The 22,595-nt window shown below is 45.8% G+C and overlaps 1 protein-coding gene across 1 annotated transcript in view; it reads left to right on the top strand.

Annotated features, from left to right (window-relative positions):
* Lama3 (laminin subunit alpha 3) overlaps positions 1 to 22,595 on the top strand; it is a 227,656-nt gene that overhangs the window by 99,255 nt on the left and 105,806 nt on the right. Inside the window, exons 14-25 of the mRNA XM_063231837.1 lie at positions 2,803 to 2,940; positions 5,242 to 5,288; positions 6,122 to 6,221; positions 6,849 to 6,901; positions 7,110 to 7,215; positions 7,872 to 7,971; positions 9,207 to 9,363; positions 11,792 to 11,924; positions 13,672 to 13,814; positions 15,730 to 15,827; positions 16,339 to 16,492; positions 20,363 to 20,517. Of these exons, the coding sequence (XP_063087907.1) occupies positions 2,803 to 2,940; positions 5,242 to 5,288; positions 6,122 to 6,221; positions 6,849 to 6,901; positions 7,110 to 7,215; positions 7,872 to 7,971; positions 9,207 to 9,363; positions 11,792 to 11,924; positions 13,672 to 13,814; positions 15,730 to 15,827; positions 16,339 to 16,492; positions 20,363 to 20,517 (1,384 nt within the window). The remainder of the gene's footprint in view (positions 1 to 2,802; positions 2,941 to 5,241; positions 5,289 to 6,121; positions 6,222 to 6,848; positions 6,902 to 7,109; positions 7,216 to 7,871; positions 7,972 to 9,206; positions 9,364 to 11,791; positions 11,925 to 13,671; positions 13,815 to 15,729; positions 15,828 to 16,338; positions 16,493 to 20,362; positions 20,518 to 22,595) is intronic.

The following is a 22,595-nucleotide window of genomic DNA, read 5'->3' as shown; positions in this document are numbered from 1 at the left end:
CCAAGGGTGTAGGAGATAAAGGTTTCTTGTAGGGCAGACTAAGAAACACCTATGTCATTTTTGTTGTGCCTGAGCCAGACCTTCAAACCCTGGATGCTTTATTTTCTGTCCCTACTTTGTCCAACATAATTAGAAACAACCAGCCAGCTTCATTGTACTCATTAGGTTGACAGAAATGTTTTAAATTATCAAATACATAGCTATTCAGAACCTTGTTTCTTCTATTTGCCTAGGAGCATCTAATAATGATGTTTATCTATATTTCTGTTGTCTCATCCAGCCATGGATTATTACTACTCTCTCTGCTGCTGGAAATAGTCACTAATTCCTCTAAATCTAGTCAGCTTAGGAAATGCCAGAATCAACTCAGAATTCATCCTGAAGACCTTTGCTCTAGAAATTCTTCACATTGTGTCCAAGTATGTGTTAGAGTTCTCCAGAGAAACAGAACCAATAGGCTTGCATGTGTGGAAAGATAGACAAAGAAAGATTAAAGAATTGGCTCATAAAAATGAGGACTATCAGGTCCAAAAGTTGAAAAATAGGTGAGCATGCTGATGAGACAGGGAAGAATTTATTTTTGCAGCTCGAATCCAAAGTCTATGGATTCTTTCTTGTAGGATATCAGTCTTTTCCTCTTAAGGTCTTGACCTGATTAGAAAAGGCACACCCATATCGTGGCATATAATCTTGCTTACTCAAACTCTACTGCTTTAGATGTTAATCTCATCTCAAAAGTACCTCCACAGCCCAATCTGCCATTTGACTAAACATCTGAGTACCACAACCCCAGCATGGTGACTCAGAGAATTAACATCCCAGAGGCCAAAAACACTTGCTCAGAAATCCACCTCTTGGTAGGGACTTAACCTCGGCAGACAGGCCTGCTAGGGCCACAGGAGGACACTGACAGAGATGGCACTAGGGAATCAGCCCTTGTCCTACCTTGCCACAGCTGGTGAGCATCCTTAGTCCCATTCCTCATGCTTAGTTTCTTGCAGGGTAGGATGCGCTAGGCTACGTCAACAATTCTCTAGCTCTTCTTCCCGACCCGTAGTTCTTTGAGATCAGGAACCGTACTTCGGTGTTAACACCCATCATCCCGGCCAGCCCTGTGCCCCTGAACACATCAAGCCTCCAGTCTGTGTCCGGTGGATGCGTGGATGTAAAGTGGGAGGGCAGGAGGCAGTAAATTCTCTGGATCTGTCCTTAATTATGTTCCTATGAACACATTACATAGCTGTTGAACTCTGAGGTAATTTGTAATAAGAAAACTAACTCGGTTCCCCACCATCTGTGAGAATTTATTATTATTATTATTATTCCAAAAACAACTAGGGCTAACTCATTACAATTATTACTAAAACACATTTTCAGAATAAGTCATCACTAATAGGGTTAAATCCCATCAAAGAGAATAAAAACTGCATGGTCTTCTTGGCCTTAGGGTGCTGTGGTCCCAGGCTTAGCCGTGTAGGGCTTTTTAAAACCCCAGGAGACCTTAAATAAAACACCAGAAGTGAGACTTTGCTTTATGGTTCCACTAAGTGGAACATTTGAGATTTGTAAATAAAGCTCTCCTCCTCCTTCCATTCTTCCTCCTCCTCCTCCTCCTTTTAGCCAAGTACAATGTATTAATTTGGACCTCAGAAATACAACTGTGCTGTGTGATGGTGTAAAGAGCAGTTTCCCCAGCGGTGGGGAGTTGGGTGCTTAGGATAATAGCGTTAATGAGAGCAAACTCCGAGTGCTCTACCTCGCCAAGCCTTGTGCTCAGCACCTGTCACACCTCGATGCAGAGGCCCCTCCAGTGACCTCTGGGAGTGGATACTCTATCAGTTCCAGTTCGCAGAAGAGGACACTGAAGCTTAATGAGACTAAGCACCTTGTCCATGGTTGCATACTGTCATGGGGCACAGCTGGCACTCGCATCCTGATGTGTCTGACCCCAGAGGTTGAATTCTTTTGCTGGAGACCAACTGGATGACTCAGAAATTCCAGTTAGCTTCCGAATGTCACCGTGCAGTGCTGGACTCAATAGGACGTGCAGCTCTCTGGCTAAAGAATTTCCACAGCTCACCCCTTCCCAAGAGCAGGGTCCTTGCAGCGCCAATGACAGTGACACTCTGTAACGCTGGTCTTGCACAGAGACAGAGGATCCTGCGCGGGGTGACCAGAGTCTCCGCTTATGCTTTCACCCCTGAGACAAAGATGAAGTAAAGGCTTGGGGGGGGCACTTTTCAGGATTTTTTCAGGATTATTCAATTACAGTACCTCGGACCTTGAGAAAACAGATATAGAGAGAGGAGACATGGAATAACACGGCGACATGTCTATGCTGACTTGGACCTGAAAGGTTTACACTCAGTCCCTGGTAGGACCTGTCATAAGCGTGAAAGCTCTGATGATCCAGGTTTCCCATCAGCTGTCCCCTTCACTGTCCTCTTATGAGCACCACTACCGTGTGCCAGAGGCACCCCAAGGGCCCCACCCACCACCAGCCACTTGCTGAATACAAAATTAACAACAGCAAGAAGAACAAGCACTATGACAAGCACCTGTCACAGATCTTTCAAGTCCTGTCTTAGTCTTCACAGTGATCTTATCAAGCAGATGCTAGTGTCAGTCCCATACCAAAGAGGGGAGATTGAGGCTCGCATCTGTCGAGCGGTTAGTTTCGGGCTCCAGGTCTATTCAGAGGTAGAGCTGGAATTTGTGTTTGGATCTTTCTGGCCCCATCCCCAGTGTCTGACTCCCTCACCCTGCCTGTACTCTGGGTCTGATGGAGTTCTTTTCATCCAGCCTGCCAGTGCTCAGCCCTGGGGTCCTCCCGGAAGACATGTAACCTGGTGACCGGGCAGTGTAAATGCCTGCCATGGACAACAGGACGGCGGTGTGACAGGTGCCTCTCAGGAGCCTCCGACTTCCCCCATTGCCAAGGTAGGGAAGTCCGCAGAATGCTGCAGGGCTGGCTGCTCTGAGCGCATGCAGCTAGCCCGTTAATAAAGCCTGCAAAGCCCTGAAGATCCACCCTGGTCACCCCTAATGTTGACCCAGGCTGTCCCTCTTTAAGTCCATTAAACCACACATGTCAAATTTGTATCTTCAAAGAATGACAAAATGATGTGTTCTGAAATCAAGTTTAAATTTGCATGTGTGACGGATTTGGGCTTCTTGGTGGGCTTGGTGGACTTGTTGGCCCCCACACTGAGCACCGGCGGTCTCTCCTTGCTGGCTCTGGCGTTTGAGCGGCACTGGGCTCTTCCCTGTGGGGCCCTAGCTGTGGGCTGTTTCTGCTGCTCTCTGCTGGCTGCCTGTGCCCTCCTGGGCGTTGTGTCGTTACACTCAAGCGCAAGTGTAGGGAAGAGTCTGGACCCAGGGCGGCCCAAGCAGTGGGGAAAAAGTGGGCCAACGAGGAGATGGAAAGAGATGAGCATGAGTGGGCCATGTTCTGTGACTGAGGGGATGGAAATGAGATGCCACCATTCTCCCAAAGCCTCCTCTGTGGGCAGCCTCCAGGCAGCTAGAAGCTCCCACCTGGAGTCCAGAGCCTCTTGCCATTTGAGAAGGGGGATTTGTGCAAGCAGACCCACGCTTTCCAGCCAGAGAACACGGTCTTCTCAGGCTCATCTTGCTTCTGACTGATAGTCTGTGGATGTTAGTTGGAAGCTCGAATCCTAGAGCCAGGTTCTTGAAGGTGATAATTGGAGACAGGCGTCGGGGGTGCCCACCACTGAGAAGGCCTGAGGGTTCTAGAAGGTGATGGCACTGTAGGGTAAGATGCCCTGTGTGGGCCTCAAGAGTGGAAGGAAGTGTTGCAACAGAGGCTGAGCAGCAAGGGCCTTCCCAGTGTTGGACAATGCTGTGTACACACAGTGTGTATGCGTGGACGGTGCTGCATACGCACAGTATGTATGTGTGGACAGTGTTGTGTATGCACAATGTGGATGCATGGATGATGTTTTGTACACACAGTGTATATGCATGAATGGTGCTGTGTACGCACAAGTGTATGTGTGGATGGTGCTGTGTATGCATAGTATATATTATGCACAGTGCTGTATATACAAAGTGTGCTTGGACAGTGCTTCATACGCACAGTGTATATGGACAGTGTGTATATGTCAGCTGTATGTGCATGAGTATATATGGACAGTGTTGTATATGCACAGTGTGTATGGACCATGTCACATGCATGCAGTATGTATGACCAGTGCTGCATACATATGAGTGTGTATAGACAGTGGTATATAGCATGCTGGCCAATCCAGGGGGGAACCCAAAGCTGGGCGTAGCCACAGTGGAAAACAAGAGCAAGACAGTTGCATTGACTAATAAAGGAAGAGGAGGAGGACGAGGGGGAGGAGAGGAAGAGGAGAAACCAGAGGAAACTGAGCTGAACAGAGGCAGGGGACACTGGCAAAAAGCTAAGGAACAATTTATAAAAGAAACAGGATTCAATTATGGCTTGATATAAAACATCACTTGAAAACCAGGCTCTGAACAGGCTTACCCTACCTGTTTGCCAGTCTAAAGGCTGTATAATAGTCACACTGAGACAATAGTCCTGTTCCACTTGTTAAGAGAGATTTTATTAGGCTTGTTATGCTATGCTGACAAAGGCAGGAATGCAAATAAATTGTGTGTGTGTGTGTGTGTGTGTGTGTGTGCATGAGTATGTGTGTGTATGTGTGTTTGTGCATGTGTGTTGAGATTTAAACCCAGGGCCTTCACAATGAGCTGCACCCCCAGTCCTTTTTAATTGCTAAATTGCCCCCAAGTGCTGGCATTACAAGTATGTACCATCACACACTGGCACACAAATCGGTTTTATAAATGACTTTAGCACAGGTGAGGGACAAAATCTGGTAATAATTAAAGAATTAACTCTTGGGTAACTAAAAACTGAATTTAGAAATTCTTTAACTGGACAAATGAAAATCTCTTGGGACAATACTGCCCTCTTCTGGTCAACTCTGAAGATGCTCAAAATGTTGCGATCTAATCTCCAATTTTATTAGGAGTCAGGGAGTAGAGTTGTTCAGTGACAAAGAGAAGCAACTTGGGAATCAAGAATAATGGGCATTATTGAGTTTGAATCACACAAAAGTCTTTGCCATCCATTTATTTGAATATATAAATATAGGTGCACTATCTTTAAAGACTAGCAAAATTTTAAAAATTTGAAATAATCAAGACAAACCCAAATTTCCAACACTGACATTTCCAAATCGTATACAGATTTCAGCAGCACTTGTAACCCAGCCGGAACCATCAATGAAACCCCGGTAAGTAGAATTACAACTCTGTTCTTTGGGTGCTTATTCAGTACTAGCCTGGGGACCTTCCTAAAATTGAAAGTAAATTAACAGGAAGGCCCAAGAGCAAACTCCTTAAAGAGGTTAGTTGTTCTTTTTCCAAGTACATGTGCGATTCTGTGATGTTTTCATAAGCCAAAGAGTAGCAATTACTTAAACACTGTACTTTGGAGTCCTGGAGTTTAGATCTTCCTGTAGGTTACTCTGAGGCCCAGGCTCTGCCTGCGGCTGACGACCTTCATAACAAAGCTGGCTGCGGACACACACATGGCCATGACTTCTGCATTACTGCAGCACATGCTGTGGTTCTCTGAACAATTTTCTAAGACCTAGCTAGGTGCCTCCTGGGACTGGGCAGACAGTGGGAAAGAGGTCGTGCCACCTCTACTATGAGGCTCGATTATATGGAAGCCAGGCAGCGAATCTTGCTTTTCACCAAAGTGCTCTCAGATGTGCATCGTTCTTTACTGATTCCCAGTATGTTAGGACATTTGCATATTTATCTGTTTAAATGTATAGTCTATGCTGGAACAGCACGAACAGGCACATTATCATTATATGAATGGTATTTACATTTTTCTCTCTCTGTATTGTCCAGTGTCTTTTTAACAGTGGGGTAGATTAAGTCAATCAATAAAAGAAAAAGCAATTAGCAGACTTGTTGATATCGATCCCTGAATGTACTTGATTTATTCTTCATGGCCAGAATACATCTCCATGACAAGCCTTTGCTAGGAATGCACATTTGAAAACAGGTTTTAGAATTCCATGGTGTCAAATGTCAGTTTGGTTCTCGTTCAAAGGGGCATTGCCAGTGCAAGCGTCATGTCAAAGGTCCTACCTGCAGTGTCTGCAAACCGCTGTACTGGAATCTGGCCCGGGAAAACCCCAATGGGTGCTCAGGTAAAGATTCTTACACCCCACTACTGCTTCCCATATTGTAGCGTCCTCTGAATTTTCTCTATCTCAGATGACTAAACCCACAAAAGAAGTATTTGTTGAAGCAATTTGATTCATCTGAAATTCCATGGAATGTATTTTTTTTTCCTTCCACTTTTGATGGAACTTCTGTCATTTCCAAAATTGCAGCCGGGCACTGATACTCTGTTCCCATATGTGTGCTGTCATTGGTGAAGGCAGCTACTTGAGAAATGCTTTTTGCCTCTTTGTTTTGATCACCCACTCTTTTGGACTCAGTTTAAACTTTACGCCTGAATCGATGCCAGAGTAATAAATTACAGCCACTGAACTATGGGTGCGGAATGAAGTGGGTGTCTTTAAATAGACTCTATGGTCATGCCAGCCCACCGACCATCACCTTGACATTAGACTCACTATAAAAATCCTGCAATGTTGCAGCTTTTGTTTTGGAGTAGCCATAAATGTTACTCCTAGATGTATTGTATCGATTGACCTGCGGAAAGCCGGCCTGTTTCAGGTTCTGTGGCGGGCGGCAGGGCTGCTGACGTATGCAGGAGGGTGGCGTCCACTCTGAAACGTTGCTTCAAGAACACTTTCTTATCTCCACAGAATGCGGGTGTCACGAGGCAGGGACACTGAGTGGAATTCGAGAGTGTGGGCAGGTAATTTGGGTGGATTTGGGGGTGACAGTGGGAGGGTGTTTAGCCATCAGTTAGGGGGCTTCCGGGGCAGGGGATCAGTGACGATCATGATCGTCTCCTTTAGATCTAGCAGCCTTGCTTCCTGATATGCTGAGCCAGTTCTCGATCTTGAAGCTTGCAAATTCTGTAACTTGTATGAGCTTTTCTCACCAGGTTCATTGTTCTACAGGCTAATGGTAACTGTTACTGCAAGGCCCACGTGACGGGTGATACCTGTGACATCTGCCCAAATGAATTTTTTGGCTTGGAGAAGCAAAATTACTTTGGGTGTAAAGGTAAATCCACCAGGCAGATCCTGAGCCAAGCAGTGGTAAAGAACCAAACTGTCAGAGCCATCTTCTTGGGCCCGCTTTCCCGGATGGCGCTGCAATGTTCTGTCCAGGGAATTTGGCCAGATAGTCAGCAGACGTGAATCACAAATTGCTAACATAGCTGCTTCTGCTTCTCTCCTACCAGATCACCGTTGGCTTAATTATTAGGAAAATAGTTGGGATGGAGGGTCCTTCTCTCTCTCCCCTTTCTTCCCCTCCCCTCCTGCTTAGTAACTTTAAGGCTATATTTTGTTGTATCAGAAAAGCCAGAGCTTCAGAGATAGGATTGTATGAAATAATGAACTTGTAAGAGACGTTGACCTGAAAGGCCACTCTCAACCCCCCATCTCCTCATTAATATACGTCCTTTATACACTGACAGTAGTTTGCATGGGATACCGATGTCTGGCTGACCTGTGTCATGTACTCTAACTTAGGAGCAGACTTTTTGGAGATTCAGGCCATTTTCCCTTAGCAGGTTTTGGCGGATTCCCAGTCCCTGCCAGATGTGAGATAAGACAGAGGAAAGAGGGTCACTGGCATCTCCTTCTCTCCGTGGGAGGCAAACATTTGTGTGGAGATGGATAGATGGGTGACTGTGTCTGTTTCCTGACTTTTAGGGTGTCAGTGTCATCTCGGTGGGTCGTTCACCTCCAAGTGCTTTGAGCCCTTTGGGCTGTGCCTGTGCCTGAGGCATGTGTCAGGGGACAAGTGCCAGAGGTGAGTCTCTGGAGGCTGTCTCCGTGTTCACGTGGTGGGAAGTTATCTTAGAGCTTCCCATCTGCGCTAGGTTCTGTCCTAAGACCAAGTGCAGATGAAGCTGTGTCGCACCAATTGAAATCTGGACCTCTGTCCTGGAGTTAAGTAACACAGGAGACAAGGATGCTCATAAAACCTGTGGCCCTGTGTAAGCCACAGAGCACCCACACTCACAAGTTCCTGGGTTTGGACTGGACCCGTGCAGCAAGTCATGTGGGCAAGCTGGAAGCTGCGTCCCCATGCCCAAGTGACTGCACAAGGGAGCTGAGCACAAGGGCCAGCTCTGCCTTGGGGACACTTAGGAATAACAAGGGGGTGGGTCTCGCATGCTCAGGAGCGAGGCTGCTTCTGTCTGGGCCCCAGGAGTGAGGGAACATAGAGGGCAGTTGTGTTGCAATAGGAGACATAAAAAAACTTCTCAAGTGGAAAAGTGCTTCCTGTCCTAGGAGCACATGAAAATGAACTGTGAAAGTCAGGAGGCAAAGTGGAGAATGAGACCCTACGGCCACATACTGTGTCTTCCCATACCGTGTTCAGCTGTGTGTATATACACACGCTGGGGTACAAAACGCGGTGCACGCTGCTGCACAGTGCCACCTAGTGGAAAAGCAGGGACCTACACTACCGGAAGCTTTGCCTGGGACCTTAGGAACAACGGGTGACCAATTTCAGCGCATTCAGTGCAAACCATAGTGACCTAAGGTTGAGAGAAGGTGTGTTGTTGTGTGCTGCAAATCGTGGACTGCAGACCATGCGTTTCATCGGAGTAGTGCCGTAGTACCAGTTCCGATTCCAGCTTTTTAAGAAACTTGTCATCATGGGAGACGCAACATGGACTTGTGGTTTGAAAGCTGAGACCAAGGTTCAGAACTGTCAGTGGAAATCACTCAGTTCTCCTCCTATGGAGAAAAAAACCATGTCTGTCAAGCAAGAGCCAACATCAAGGTGATGCTGTGTTTTTTGAGCTGGATGGAATTGTATGAGCTGAGCTTGTTCCCAGGAAGACTATGGTGTGGTCTATGTAGATGTTTAGATGAATGAAAGCAATAATTTACAGAAATAGTGGGGAGCAGGCTACCTCATTATCCCTATTTAGTGTACTCAGCCAAGTTGGTGGAGTTCTTTTAACACTGATATAGCGTCTTCAGATGATTAATGAACCTGACTTGATATATCTGTGTTTATCTTTATGAAAGTCCTGAAGCAAACCACTATTTCCCGGATTTGCATCATATGAAGTATGAGATTGAAGATGGCACCGTACCTGATGGCAAGATCTTTCGGTTTGGATTTGATCCCTTGGAATTTCCTAAATTCAGCTGGCGCGGATATGCCCAGATGAGCGATATCCAGGTACTTGACAGGGAAGCTGTCCACACCCTCAGCCCCACCAGGGGCCCCCAGAGATGAGCTGTCCCCAAAACTGATTCCAGCATTGACTTTCTCCAGAGCAAAGACTGTGACTGGAGGTCAGATTAGGCTTGGCGTTGGGGGTAGGATGGGATTATAACTAATAAACATACATTTGGATTTCACAATCTATTACTGCTTTATTTTGGTCACCAAATCAGAAGACAAAAAGATAGAAGAAAATGGTGTTTATCTTTAGAGGGTTTTACAGGAAGAAGGAAGCTTCCTAAACAGTAGCAGGCTACACTATAGAATAAGGGACACATTTTTAAAAATAAAAAATGGAAAATAACAATGAGTTGGATTGGGGCTGGGGATTTAGCTCAGCGGCGTAAGCGTCTGCCCTACAAGCAGGCAGTCGTGAGTTCGATCCTTGGTACCAATAAAAAGGAAAAAGACAAAAAAAAAAATGAGTTGGATTAAATAGTTCCAGTAAAGCTAGTGCTGCTAATTTTTGACTGTTGCTTTGGGAGCCCTGAAGAACTATGTGAACAGAAAAAAAGATAAATGGTGGGTTTTAGTTAGTGCAATTGAATTTTTCTTTCTCATATTTCTTATTTCCTTTGCTCTTTGCTGCTGTATTCATCTATCTTGGCTCTGCATTAGAGTAAGGAGATTTAAATGTTGTTTACCTTTGGCATATGAACCAAAAATCCTGTACGATGTTAAATAATTTTGTGCTCATAGTTTCCCTTTGAGACTGGTCCCCTCCTGCTGTTTCTCAGTCGAGACACAGGATGGGGGTAAGCCGATGGCGCAGGACCCAACATCTGTCCTTAGCAGATGATCCTGCACAAGTAACGTTGGTTGAGAAACTGGGACAGGCCATAGTTCTCCTAGTCCCCATTGATTCTAATGCTGCCTTTTGCCTGGTCGGATTCTCCCAACCAAAGCTGCCTTTGACAAATACCAGGACCTTAAAACAAGGTCTTGCTACCTCAGTCGGGCTGGCTTTGAACTTCCATAGGATCTTGAGACAGCTGTCTTTTGTTTCTGCTCAATACAACAGTTTGGTCTCTTTAGTTTCCTTACCTTACTTTTTTTACTCAGAAAAACGTGGTAAGTTCATTGAGTCACAATAGCATGAGAATGGAATCCAGTGTAGGCTCTTTCATAGGTGATCACAGGTTTAGAGATGAGCTTGGTGACCTAGAGTGAATTTCGAAGGGTGAATTTTCTGAGGAAGATGTGATGGTGGCCTCTGAGTTACCATGTATCTGCTTTTAATACATCTTCGCTTCTTTGTTTCCCAGCATGGCACTAACACTGAAAGATGAATTCAGTCCAGAACGGGGGGGGGGGGGCCCGGGGAGTTCCTCAGTGTGGGTCACCTGCAGCTCTGGCTTCCAGAGTTTCCTGCCCCAACACGGCCATGACTGTCTCCAATGTCTCACTCCACAAATGTCCCCTTCACTGGAACCAAAGCAGCCGGGCGGGGGGGGGGGGGGGAGAACCATAAAGACCATCTGATTGAAAATATCCATGCTTTGTGAACTTTCCTGGACTGCAGACGGATTTGGACATGTAGTCTGTGGTTCGGAATTGAAACTGTCTACTCTTATCATCAGAATCATGCTTAGCACTGTGTTGGGCCCCAGGGTATGGGACCCTTCCTCAATATTAGGCTCAAAAGCTAACATTCTCCTTGGGTAAGGGCTTGAGATAAAACTTTATAAATAGGTATATTTTCTTTACGTGCTGATTTCACCACTGATGTGTCCAGGGTCTGTAACTGTTCCTCAGCTACCACTGGTTTCTGTGAACATTATTATTATTTTTTTTAACTCTGTGAACATTTTTTTTGTCTTTTTCATTTTTATCGGTACCAGGGATCAAACTCACGACTGCCTGCTTGCAAGGCAGGCACTTATGCCGCTGAGCTAAATCCCCAGCCCAACTCTGTGAACATTTAGATTGCATGGATGTGAAGTGGATCTTGGTTGAAGTCATCTCTCTTTGAGGGAGAGAAGTATGAAATAATACACTTTCCTTTCCTTTCCTTCTGCCTTTTTATCTTTTCTCAGCCAGTGGTGGTTGTCTTGTCACAGTGGCTTTCTTACTCTGACCCACCTAAAACTCTGCTCTGTCTGCCTGTTCACAAAATGGTCAGAAGAGGGTCTCAGTAGCAGGGGAATGCCCTTACACTGCAACTTCCATTGTAAGTGATTGCGATTCATTGTCAGGCTGGCTCATTACCAAGCTTGGTGCTTGCTGAGGCGTATGAATGTGCACTGTGTGTGTGTGTGTGTGTGTGTGTGTGTGTGCAAACACTTAAAGTTCAATGCTGAATGTGAGTAAAGTCACTGGTTAGCTAGCATTTCTTTGAACCAGGTTTCTCTTTCATGCTTTGTGGCTTTGGGTATTCTTTCAGAAAGAAATAACGATAAAGTTGGACGTGGGGAAGTCAAGTCTCTCCTTGTTTCGCATTATTCTGAGGTACATTAACCCTGGAACTGATGCAGTATCTGGACATATAACTGTGTATCCATCTGAGAAGAAAGCAGGTGAGTAAAATTTCAAGTCCCTTTTCAGTTGGAAAAATGATAAAGAAATAGTTCCAGCTTTCAGAGTTGACCAACCTTAGAAAATGTTAAGCCTGATACGTGTTCTCATTAGACAGGTCTCTAGGTACTCTCTTTACCTTTTCATTTTTTGAACTTCCTGCTTATTTAAATTCTGCATTAAATTACAATTAACCATCATTTTAAAAACTGATATAGCAGCTTTTGTCCCTTTGGCATTGAGAGACCTTGGCCTACTGCCCTTATCTTCCCATCAGTTAGTGCAGATCAGGTAGTTCAAGGAGAAATGGTCAGGACCGGGATTGAGACAAAGGCTGTAAGCACAAAGCCTGAGAGAGAGTTCCGGGAGGGACCTGGGAACCCCTTCAGGGTTGAGGCATTGTTGGGGGTCAGCAGAAGAGAATACAGCCTCATCACAACCAGAGACAAGGCCAAAAGTCTGCCCTGCAAGGGACTGGGACTCCCTCTAGTCTGGAAAAGGCATCCAGGAGGTATTTGGAATCCTACAGGAACACAAAATGGTGCTCATGGAAATCTAACTTGAGATCCTGATGTAAGAATCTTTGTTTAGCATCCACGGCAGCCCTGGGCTTAGGGGGAGAAATGACATCATTCTTGAGCTGTGTCAACCCAGCTTGCATGGCTGGAGGCCGATTAACCAGTGCCCGGTAGGAAGCACTGGCAGGCTGACTTCCTCCTGGGCAGGGTAGGCACTGGCTGTGCCCTCATGTGCTAAGTGCTTTGTGTGGAGGAGGGTGAAAGAGGGAACACTGAGAGGATCGGTAGTTGCTTGAGTGCGCAGGTGTCATTATGGATGAAGTCTCTGGACCCCAAACTCTTTGTGATTAGAGCCCTCTGCCTCCTGAGTGACACTGCCACCAGCAGCCTGCCCTTTGTTAACTCACAGCCTTGGAATATATTTTGGGTTGTTTCCTCCTCTTCTGGGACAGTGTTTTCCAAGCCTGGGTCAGGAGCCCGGTCATACATCCCCACAGTCACACCGGCCTCCTGTCCATGCTGCACCAGATTCTCCCGAGTTCTAGTCTGAGTCCCTCCTTGCCCTATCCCTTCATCCAGGAGCAGAGCCCATGCTTTCTGTGTTCACTGCCCCGTGCCCAGAACTCACTTCTGGTCTAGCACACAGTGCACCCCAGCGATGTCTGCAGAACCAAAGGGAGTGCAAGGGTTTGGAGCAAGCATTTCTTCTCAAGAAAAAATCTCAGCTGGACTCAGGGCCAGGATCATTCGTGGAAGGTCCTCCACTCATTTAATGCAGAAGAAACACATTGCATCCTGAAAACAAATAGAAAGCCAAAAGCTTTTAATTGTGAGAAGAGTGCATGCTCATTAATAAAAATAAGCATTTAAAAATCTCATATAAACCAAAAAAGAAAAGAGAATTCAATAGCTAGGATTAATATATTGAATGTATGCTGAATAATGTACAGATATTAATACATTAAAAAATTTAAAAAAAATTTTTTTGCAATTGTGGTATAGACAGCTACTGTTAACATCATATCAATATCTTTCTAGCCTATTTTATACATATGAAAATGCAGGCATACAATTTTTGAAAATAAGGCCAATACATCTGATGGGTCCTCATGATCAGTGAACCGCCTTAACCTTTTTTGTGTGTAAACCAAAGGTTGAACACTGAATTATCTAGAATCTTAACTATGGCTGCTAGAGAGCTGTGTTAATCAGTTCTCTATATGTCTGACAGATGTTGTTCAAAGCAAAGAGATCATATTCCTGCCAAGTAAGCAGCCAGCCTTCGTCACCATCCCCGGAAACGGCTCTGTACATCCGTTCTCAATCACACCTGGGACATGGTTTGCTACTATCAAGGCACAAGGAGTCCTCCTGGTAAGAGTCCTGAACGGTGGATTCTGCAGGGTGTTTCACCCCAGAGATGGTCTCATCCAACACTGTGACCCACAGGGACATGAGACCAGAAATCACAAGTAGTCCCTGTTACTACGCAGGAACGGAAGGTGATCTTTGTCCTCAAATGACGTAGGAACTTGCTTGAAGTTGTGATTATTATTATATCCTTCTAGCTCACTTTCTCTGGACCAAAAACCAAAACAAAATACAAAATAAAAACACCAGACTGTAATTCATAGGGACTCAAAGTTGTCAAATCAAATGCAAAATCTTTATGAGCCTGTGTGGTATTTGCTGTTAGGAATCAGCGCGGCACCTAGAAAAAGACCTCTCTGGTAATCAAGCGGAAGGTCCTTAAGGATGGTTAAAAACCCAGTATCACCGAGAGGTGAAAAGAGAAGGAAAAGGCCACCGGAGCCCCTTGCTCGCTCCCACCCACTCTCCCCACACCGATTGTCCACCCATGCCAGTAGAGTAGCCAGAGCAGCAGTGGGCTGGAGGCTGAAACCTGCTCTTAGGATCCCCACTTTGTTACCTGCGTTAGATCTGCTTTAGCTTATAGCTAGGTGTTTGCTGAAGCTCTGGCAAAAGCTTGCTTTCATGCACTTGGACTGGAGAAACCACCAATTGGCAAAGCTTAGGCTGGAGTCTGAAATCCAAGCCTCCTGTCTCACTTGCTTTTGCCAAGTTGTAGGATCAACACTGAACTTTATGGGTCCTTTCTAAATCTGGGATGTTACAGTGATAACATGAAGATTTGTGTGGTCCATCTAGTCCTTGTTTTTTTTTTTTTTGTTTATTTGGTTTGTTTTGCTTTGCTTCCTGCCTTCTTGGCAGGAAGCTTTACTGCTTTAGATGGATTTAGGAGTACTTTTCAGATGCAAGTAATGAGGAAAACCTCCTTGATAACAATAATGGACCTCAGGAAAATTACTAATACAACAATAATCATTTTTATGTTAAAAATCACTCAGATATGGCACACACACCTGTAATCTCAGCACTCTGGGAAGCTGAAGCAGGAAGATTGAAAGTTTGAGTCCAGTTTGGGCAGCTGAACAACTTAGGGAGACCCTGTCGCAAAATAAAAAGTGTTTAAAAGGGCTAAGAATATAGCTCAGTGCAAGGGTTCTGGGTTTAATTTCTAGTATTTTTAAAAGAGAAAAACCCCAGTTCTCAAGATCAGTAAGGCCACGAGTCTCCTCCAGTTTTCCTCCATCCAGATAGTTCTCCCTGAGGACAGAACATGTCTTGTGGACCATGCATGAGTCTCTTCTCAGTTAAGCAAAGGTCCCTTCTGCCTTCCCTCTGCAGACATGTGGAGAGGCCTCATATTTGGAGTTGCTGAAAGCTGTCAGGTGACCCAGATTTTCAGGCCCAGAGCTCTGCTCTTTCCTGGAGAGTTCCTGAGCAGAACTGAGAATATGCTGTTTCATCCCCCACAGGACAGACAGGGTCTAGCTCACCCTGCCTGGGTCATCAAGCTCATGATGTCCCCCATTGATACCAGGTCCCGTGAACCTCACTCCCTAGGGCAGCAGAAGCCGTCACCAGGACCCACACTGAGTGACTGCGCAGATGGAGCCTCAGAGGAACTTGCTATCAGTGGACAGCTGGTCAGCTTTGGTAGTTTGGAGATTTCTAAACAAGCCCAAAAAGACAGTAAAATTTCCTGAGATCTGAAAAGTACAGATGCTCTCTCTTGGCAGCTGGCCTCCAGTGTGAACAGAGCCGCAAGGAGTTGCCGTGTTCTGATGAGTCCGGGTGATGTGCTGAGAGGTTCACAGTGACCCCACTGGGCTATTATTAACTCAGCTGGTGTATTTGGTTATTTTATCACCAAGGTAGGGCTGCGAGCAAAGTGAGTAATTGTCCTGTGGTCTTCCTTTGCTAGGATTTCCTGGTGCTGCTCCCCAAGGACTACTATGAAGCATCCGCCCTAAAGGTTCGGGTCACACAGCCGTGCGTCACCGTAGGACATCCCCATGAAAAGTTAGTATGGCCAGAAGGTGCAGCCACAATGTCATCAGGGACTCTGAATTAGGAGCCTTTTATACAAGCGTTCATGGTAGCCCTCCAAATCACAGTCATGGGCAGGAGGATCCAGATATTTAATTGTGATTTTTCTTCTAGATCTTTCTTAGTGGTATCCTTCAAGCCTGAATCACAAAGCACCTTGCACCCTTGCAGCCTTTTAGGAGTGGTTCAGCTGGTAGCATGTGGCAACACTGTTGCATGTTGGAGGAGTAACCTTAAGGTCTAGGGGATACATTTGGTGAAGGCAAGAGCTGAAAGTGGGGTGCAAGTTTGTGGGCCTTTGTTTCATTTCATTCTGGTGCAGGTGAAAATTTACCGCTCAGTTTCTGCAGTAGGCACTGAAGAGTTTGTAGAAGCAATGGTGCGGCAATGACAGAATAAACTGTATGCCTTGATCCTCTCTTGGGGATGCACTGTGATATTCTGTTGCCATAATTGTAACTATTGTGTTTTGTTGTTGTTGAAGTTGCTTGCTTTACCAGAATTTGCCAGTGACCAGATTCACCTGTACTCCGGCTTCTGAGGCCAAGACCTTCCTGCTGGGTGGGATCCAGAGACCACCGGCCCTGAAGAAGCTCAGCCCAGAACACCCTTTCATGGTGCATCTCAACGGGGACCAGGTGAGGACAGCCCTTATTTCCAGTCAAAGCTACCACTCCCTTGCTGGTAGTTGTTTTTCAAATTCAGGATCAGCTGGAAGAGTTTCTCTGGGGTATTAATCAGCCTCTCCTGAATCCCCTGATTTGGTTTGGGGGCTGGATGGTAGCCAGCCCTGAGCTGGGGAAGGGTTGTTCCCGAGTACTTTCCAGACATGGCAGTGGAACTGGGCAACCACAGAATCCTTTCTTTTTGGCTATCTGGAGTTATGCAGGGCACCCTGTTCTGCTGATCTCAGGGCAAGATCTCCCTTAAAAGACGGATGAGACTTAGCCTGTACAAAAGGCCTCCAGAAACTTCCTGACCTACCCAAAAAGGATGCAATACTCACCTGCCGCTGTCCAACCCTGTAGGCTAAGCAATTTGTGACAGCCAAATTCCTGGAGCTCAGAACCAGGATCTGCTGCAACACAGGGCAGCCTCCTCATGGCCCGAGGCTGCATTAGCAGAGGTCTGGGCATGGCTTTCCTTCGAGCAGTCCTCTGAGCCTTCTAACGCCAAATGTAAGCTTGTCCTGATTTAAGATTTGAGTTCAAAGTACAGTTTATCAACAGTAACAGCAAGAACATATACTTCAAAATGAAGACACTGAAAACCAGCTTCCTCCACTTTATTTTCATCATTTACTTTCTAGAATATCCTGTTTTGTTATCTTTGAAGAAAATGTTTAAGTGGGGGATAAAATATGTGAAATTAAGATACTGTGGCCTTAATTCTTCCTGAACATAGAGATGTGTTTAGATGTGTTCCTCTTTTTTGGTGTTTTTGAGACAGGGTTTTGCTATGCAGTTCAGGCTAACCTTGAACTGACTTTGTAGCCCAGGCTGGCTTCAAACTCACAATGATCTTCCTGCTTCAGCCTCCTGAGTGCTGCGATAATAGGCATGTGCCATCATTCCTAGCCTTAGATGTGTGCATTTTTATAAGCAACAATCCTAACTTTTTTGTTTTTGGTACCAGAGATCGAACTTACAACCTCGTGCTTGCCAAGCAAGCGCCTGTGCCACTGAGATAAATTCCCAACTCTGATCCTAACGTTTTGAAGTTAGCAGCTAATGATTTTAAGTGTATTTCTTAAATATAGTTCCCATTCCATTTTGTTAGAATTTTTATTTTCACAAAAGAATATATGCCTGTCAAGTAAAACAGTGTAATATTAAAGAAAAAAGCTAAACGATCCTCCCTTTCCTACATTCTAACAGCAAATTCACCATATCCCCCATCTATACCGTATCCATCCAAACAAGTATAAATATGCATATGCATGTACACATATGTGTGTGCATTTGTGTGTGTGCTCCCAGAACCACCAGGAGGCCAGGCAGAGGAGCACCAGCCTCCGGGAAGGGAAGCTGATGATTCAGAAGCACCCTCATCTCCCGCTGATCCCAGAGACACAGCACTGAGCTATGTTAGCAGGACCATTTTGGGTTGATGGCCTAAGATATCCATTGTTTTGCCCCTGTATTTTTCCTGTTTTGTCTGAATGCCCACAGGCCAGTGCAGTCCCATACAGTAGCCTCTAGTTCCTTGTGAATACATAGACTTCATTCAACTTCTATAGACTCTGAATGAAAATTCAGCTCCTCAGTTGTGCCAGCTGCATTTCAGGGTCTCAACAATTAACTATGTTCAGTAGCCAACCTACAGGACAGGGCATAGCATAGATTATGATCTGTTATAGATTATTATGCTGAAATTCAAAGACTTACAGGGTTAAAAGAGGTCTTGAAAAATCCTGATTTCCTTTTCAGTGAAGAACGTCTTTTCAATGTTTTACTTGTTAGATTCATTCACTCTCTGGGTATGAAACAGATGAGTTTTGTGTTTAGACTTGAGTCCTAGTCCTAATCTATCTCGTTATGTATCTGTAAATATTCCACAATCTGCCAAAAATGCAGACTGAAACACCCCAGGTGCCAAGCCTGTTGGAGATGGGGTAGTCAGCCTGCACCATCATGTTTCACAAAGATCTCCTCAGTGTCTCCCTAATTAGCTCGCCTGCATCTGCATCTCCCAGTTCTCCTGTCGAACATTAGCCAGAGAGCTATCCTGATGCAAACATCTGATCATCAACCCACACACAATTGCAACACTGCAGTCATGTCTCATTAATCTTAGGATAAAGTCAAAATTTTAGCCTGTCCCGAGAGACTGGCCTTCCTACCTCCCAGTGGTGCCCTGCCACCACTCGCTCTCTGTTCCTTGAGCATCCATCATCCTTTGGTCTCTTTACCTCACATTGCATGTGGTCCTGCAGCATTTTATATTAGAGGGGACCTGCATGCTGCCTCCCTCCCCTGGTGACCCACCTCCTTCCGGGAAGCCTCCCCTCTCCCACATCTCCCTGACCAGCTCAGGCCTCTGTCGTAATTACATGCTCCTTAGCAGGTTACCTCTTCAGCGCATTTATCATGTGTGGTTCACAGTGGAACTGTCTTGTTACTGAATTATCTGACAGAGGACAGATCCCGTTTCCTGTGGAGCACCCAGTCCCTGGCTGGTGGGCTGGCCTAGAGAGCAGGCATGCAATGGTTGTTGATCAGATCACTGGATCCTACTTTAACATCAGGGCTGTTCATTATCTGGCAAAGCTTTGCTTAAACCCACCCTTTATCTCATTATCTTAAAGCACCAGTAATTAGGAGGGGGTAGTCTGTGCCACCAAATTGATGTGACATTGGTTGCATACAAGTTCCCTCTTGTGTAGATAACATAAAGTTTCTGTTGGTCACTTTAGTGTCTTTTATCTGAGTTCCTCAAATCCTGCTTTTGTCATCAAATGTATCTTAAACACTTCCCACAAGTCTTCTGAAAATCAATCCACAGGACTCAGAGCAAGGAAGGTAGCCGAGATTTGAAGCGGAGCGCAGTGACAGCACTTGCTGTCAGTATTAACTTCTGGGGAAAGCACGGCTCATCATCGACCTGTGTGGGTAGATGGCCGTTGTGTGGGTATGGTAAGGACGGATGAGCTTCTGTTCTGAGAGGCCCAGGGGAGAGGCGCTGGTGACGACCCCTCCACACCAGCTGGCACAGTGCCGACCTCTCCCTCTAACACAGTGAGAAGTGGTGTCGATAATCCACACTGTTTCCCCCGAGGGAAGGCTTTTTATTGTTTAAGTGGTAGAAAAATCACAGCCGTGTGACTCTGAGCTGTTGAGAAAGTAATAAATGTGAATCTCTGGAGGGCTGGAGAAGGAGGAGCATTTTAATGAAGTACAGTACAGCTGGCTGACGTGGGTTCCCCTGCTAAGGAGAATCATCCTCATGTTGGCTCAGACATTAAATATGCGGATGCACCTTAACCCACAGCCCTGTGCCCAGGAGGCTTACAGAAAGCCTAGGAGAAGGATACAGTGATGGTGCTCTGACATTGTACCTTGTAGGGAAAATTAGAGGCCACCTCCAGTGTCCAGGAGTAGGCTAGTAGTAAAATAATTTTATATCTGTATTATAGCATGAATAATGCAGTTTAGCTGTATGGACTCATAAAGACAGTTTGGGAGTGCCCAGGCTGTGAGAAATAAGGGACAGAGACCCCCTGGGTAATAGTGGGAGCCCCCCTAACTAGAACTGCTAGGTTCAGAAAACAAAGATGCAAGATGCCCTGGTATATTTGAAATGCAGATAAACAGCAACCAGTTATTCACTATTTGCCTGGACTTGCATTTCCATGGGGCCTCATGCACCTGCCTCACCTCGCGCTGCCCCCATAGGGCGATACTGATTGGGAAGACACCTGCAGAGCGTCTTCTCTGCTGTCATCCTCGGTAGGTAAGTGCGTCCAGTGCTCTGAGCATTGTGTGACAGGCTGTTTGTCTCTCTGGCAGATAGAGCTGCATCTGTGGCTGCGCATCACGAAGCCCGGCCGCTACGTGGTCACGCTGGAGTACGCCACCGAGACAGACCGACTGCTTGTGCTCGAAGTGCTTTTTAGGGCCTTGGCAAGCATAGGCCGCGTGAACATATACAGCTGCCAGTACAGGTGAACACTCCCAGCCCGGTGGCCTCTGGAGGAACAGATAGGAAGATTGCCTGGGAAGTCTGGTTTTGATTTGCATTGGAATCTTGCTTTCTGTTTTGAGACAGATCTTAAAAGCAAGCAGGGGCTGGTTATAGGACCCAAGGGCAACTGCAGCATCCTTTCTATGGGCAGCGACTGGAAAACAGTGCGTCTCCTTAAAGGGCTGCATGCTGTACCTAGCAGCTTGTTTCAGATTCATGTGAAATTACACATCTTTTTTTTTTTGGTTATACCGGGGATCAAATCATGACGGCACACTTGCAAGGCAGGCGCTTATGCTGCTGAGCTAAATCCCCAGCAAAATTGTACATCTTTATTTATTCTCCATCTCTCCCATGGGCTAGCATGGACTCAGAGTCCTCACCTCAAGGGCATGGTGCCCGGCAAAGGGAACAACTCACTTCTCAACGTTAGGAGGTGCACACTTGCCTTCGGGAGGGGCACAGTTAGGTTTACAACTGACAAAGGACTTTAAAATGCATCCTAATGAAGTGTCTGAGAGACTCATTGAGAAGGACTCATTACAATGGCTCCCCTTGCTTAATTGTTCAAAGACGCACGTTAATTAAAAAATGGTGCAGTGTGTTTCCACGTGAGTGGAATGGACGGCAGCTGTGGCCTGCAGGCCTCGAAACAGTGGGCAGAGAATGGCAGCAAACTCATCCAGTGCTCGCCCAGGATTTGACCATCGCGTTGCCCCCACTTTAATGTTGCTTTTTTAAAAACTAAGGTGGCCTCAAGTAGATAGACATCTCCCCTGATGTGAAAATGGAAGAACATGTGCAAAGGGTAACAATCAGTAGGCTAGAAGAGAACTTGGGCCAGAGTGGATGAAATGCCTGTTGAATTAACATCATGCCCTCCGCAACCCTAAACATGCAGCTGTGAAGGCTTTCTCTTTGGGTTGAAGAAAAAGAATTAAAAAATATAATTTGTGCGTGCGTGTGTGTGTGTGTGTGTGTGTGTGTGTGTGTGTTGCCGGGGATTGAACTCAGGGCTTGGTGCAGGCAAAGACAAGCACTGTCCCACTGAGCTACACCTCCAGATCCGCATTTGGATTTTAGCAGGAGATGGGCCTAAAAATACTTCCCCCAGAATGTTTTGTCCTTCTTTGAAGATGCGAGTTGTATCCATAGCTGAACCGTGCCCTCCCAAGTGAGCAGTGCCCATGTCACCTGAGTCCTGGGGACCATTAAACACAAGGCTAGGGCAGGGCTTCTCCACACCCCACCCACCCCAGCCTTCTCTCCAGTTGAGCTCCCAGGCTCCAGCCACTTCCCTGTCACCTGGCCTGGTTTGTGTTGCACAGGATTCCAAGCTAAGTGGACAGGAGGGAATATCCACGCTGGCTGTGGTGACTGAATCATCTCAGAAGAGCTCTGAGACTACCTCGGCCAACAGGGGATCGCAAAGCCATGTTTTCAGGGTCCCATGAAAGGCTGTTTCTTTATCAGGATGGACTTACTGTGGGGGGTCATCGTGATACCCTGCTGATCACTGGGGTCCTGGTCATGCCCACACCAAGGCTTGTTTTATGAGTCTCTGTGGTGAGAATTCAGAGCTGTATTATACCAGGAACCACTGCTTAATATATAACTGCTTTCAAGAAGGTTCTATTGCAATTTCCTTCCCACTTGGCTAAACTATTTCTCTTTTTCTCTACATCACCTGTCCTATGGACAAGTAAAAATGGATATGCTACAAGTATGGGATCCCCAAAAATGGTGCTATTAGAATACATGACCCATAAAAACCTATTTCAAATGTCAGGCCTGTTCAACATGCAGCATCTCCTGCTGAGGTCTGAATTTTCCCCAGTATTTCTCAATAATATTTCTAACTATGTTGTTAGAAAGATCATATCCTATTAGAGTAGCAGGGGTGCTAATAAGAACATTTTTCAAAAACAGTGCTGTGATAAATGAAGTCTGCTCTCCACAGACAGGGGATCTAATGAGTGAAAATCAATCCTGTTAACACCATGGTCTGTTTCTTAGTAAGAATTTAATAAAGGTTAAGGAGAAAACTAAATTTAAATG

This window comes from Cavia porcellus, unplaced genomic scaffold (genome assembly GCF_034190915.1).
Source record: "Cavia porcellus strain 051 isolate PalLab524CR breed Dunkin Hartley unplaced genomic scaffold, mCavPor4.1 scaffold_20, whole genome shotgun sequence".
Classification (NCBI taxonomy): domain Eukaryota; kingdom Metazoa; phylum Chordata; class Mammalia; order Rodentia; family Caviidae; genus Cavia; species Cavia porcellus.
Note: the sequence above shows the minus strand (reverse complement) of the source record. Positions and strands in the feature narration are given on the sequence as shown.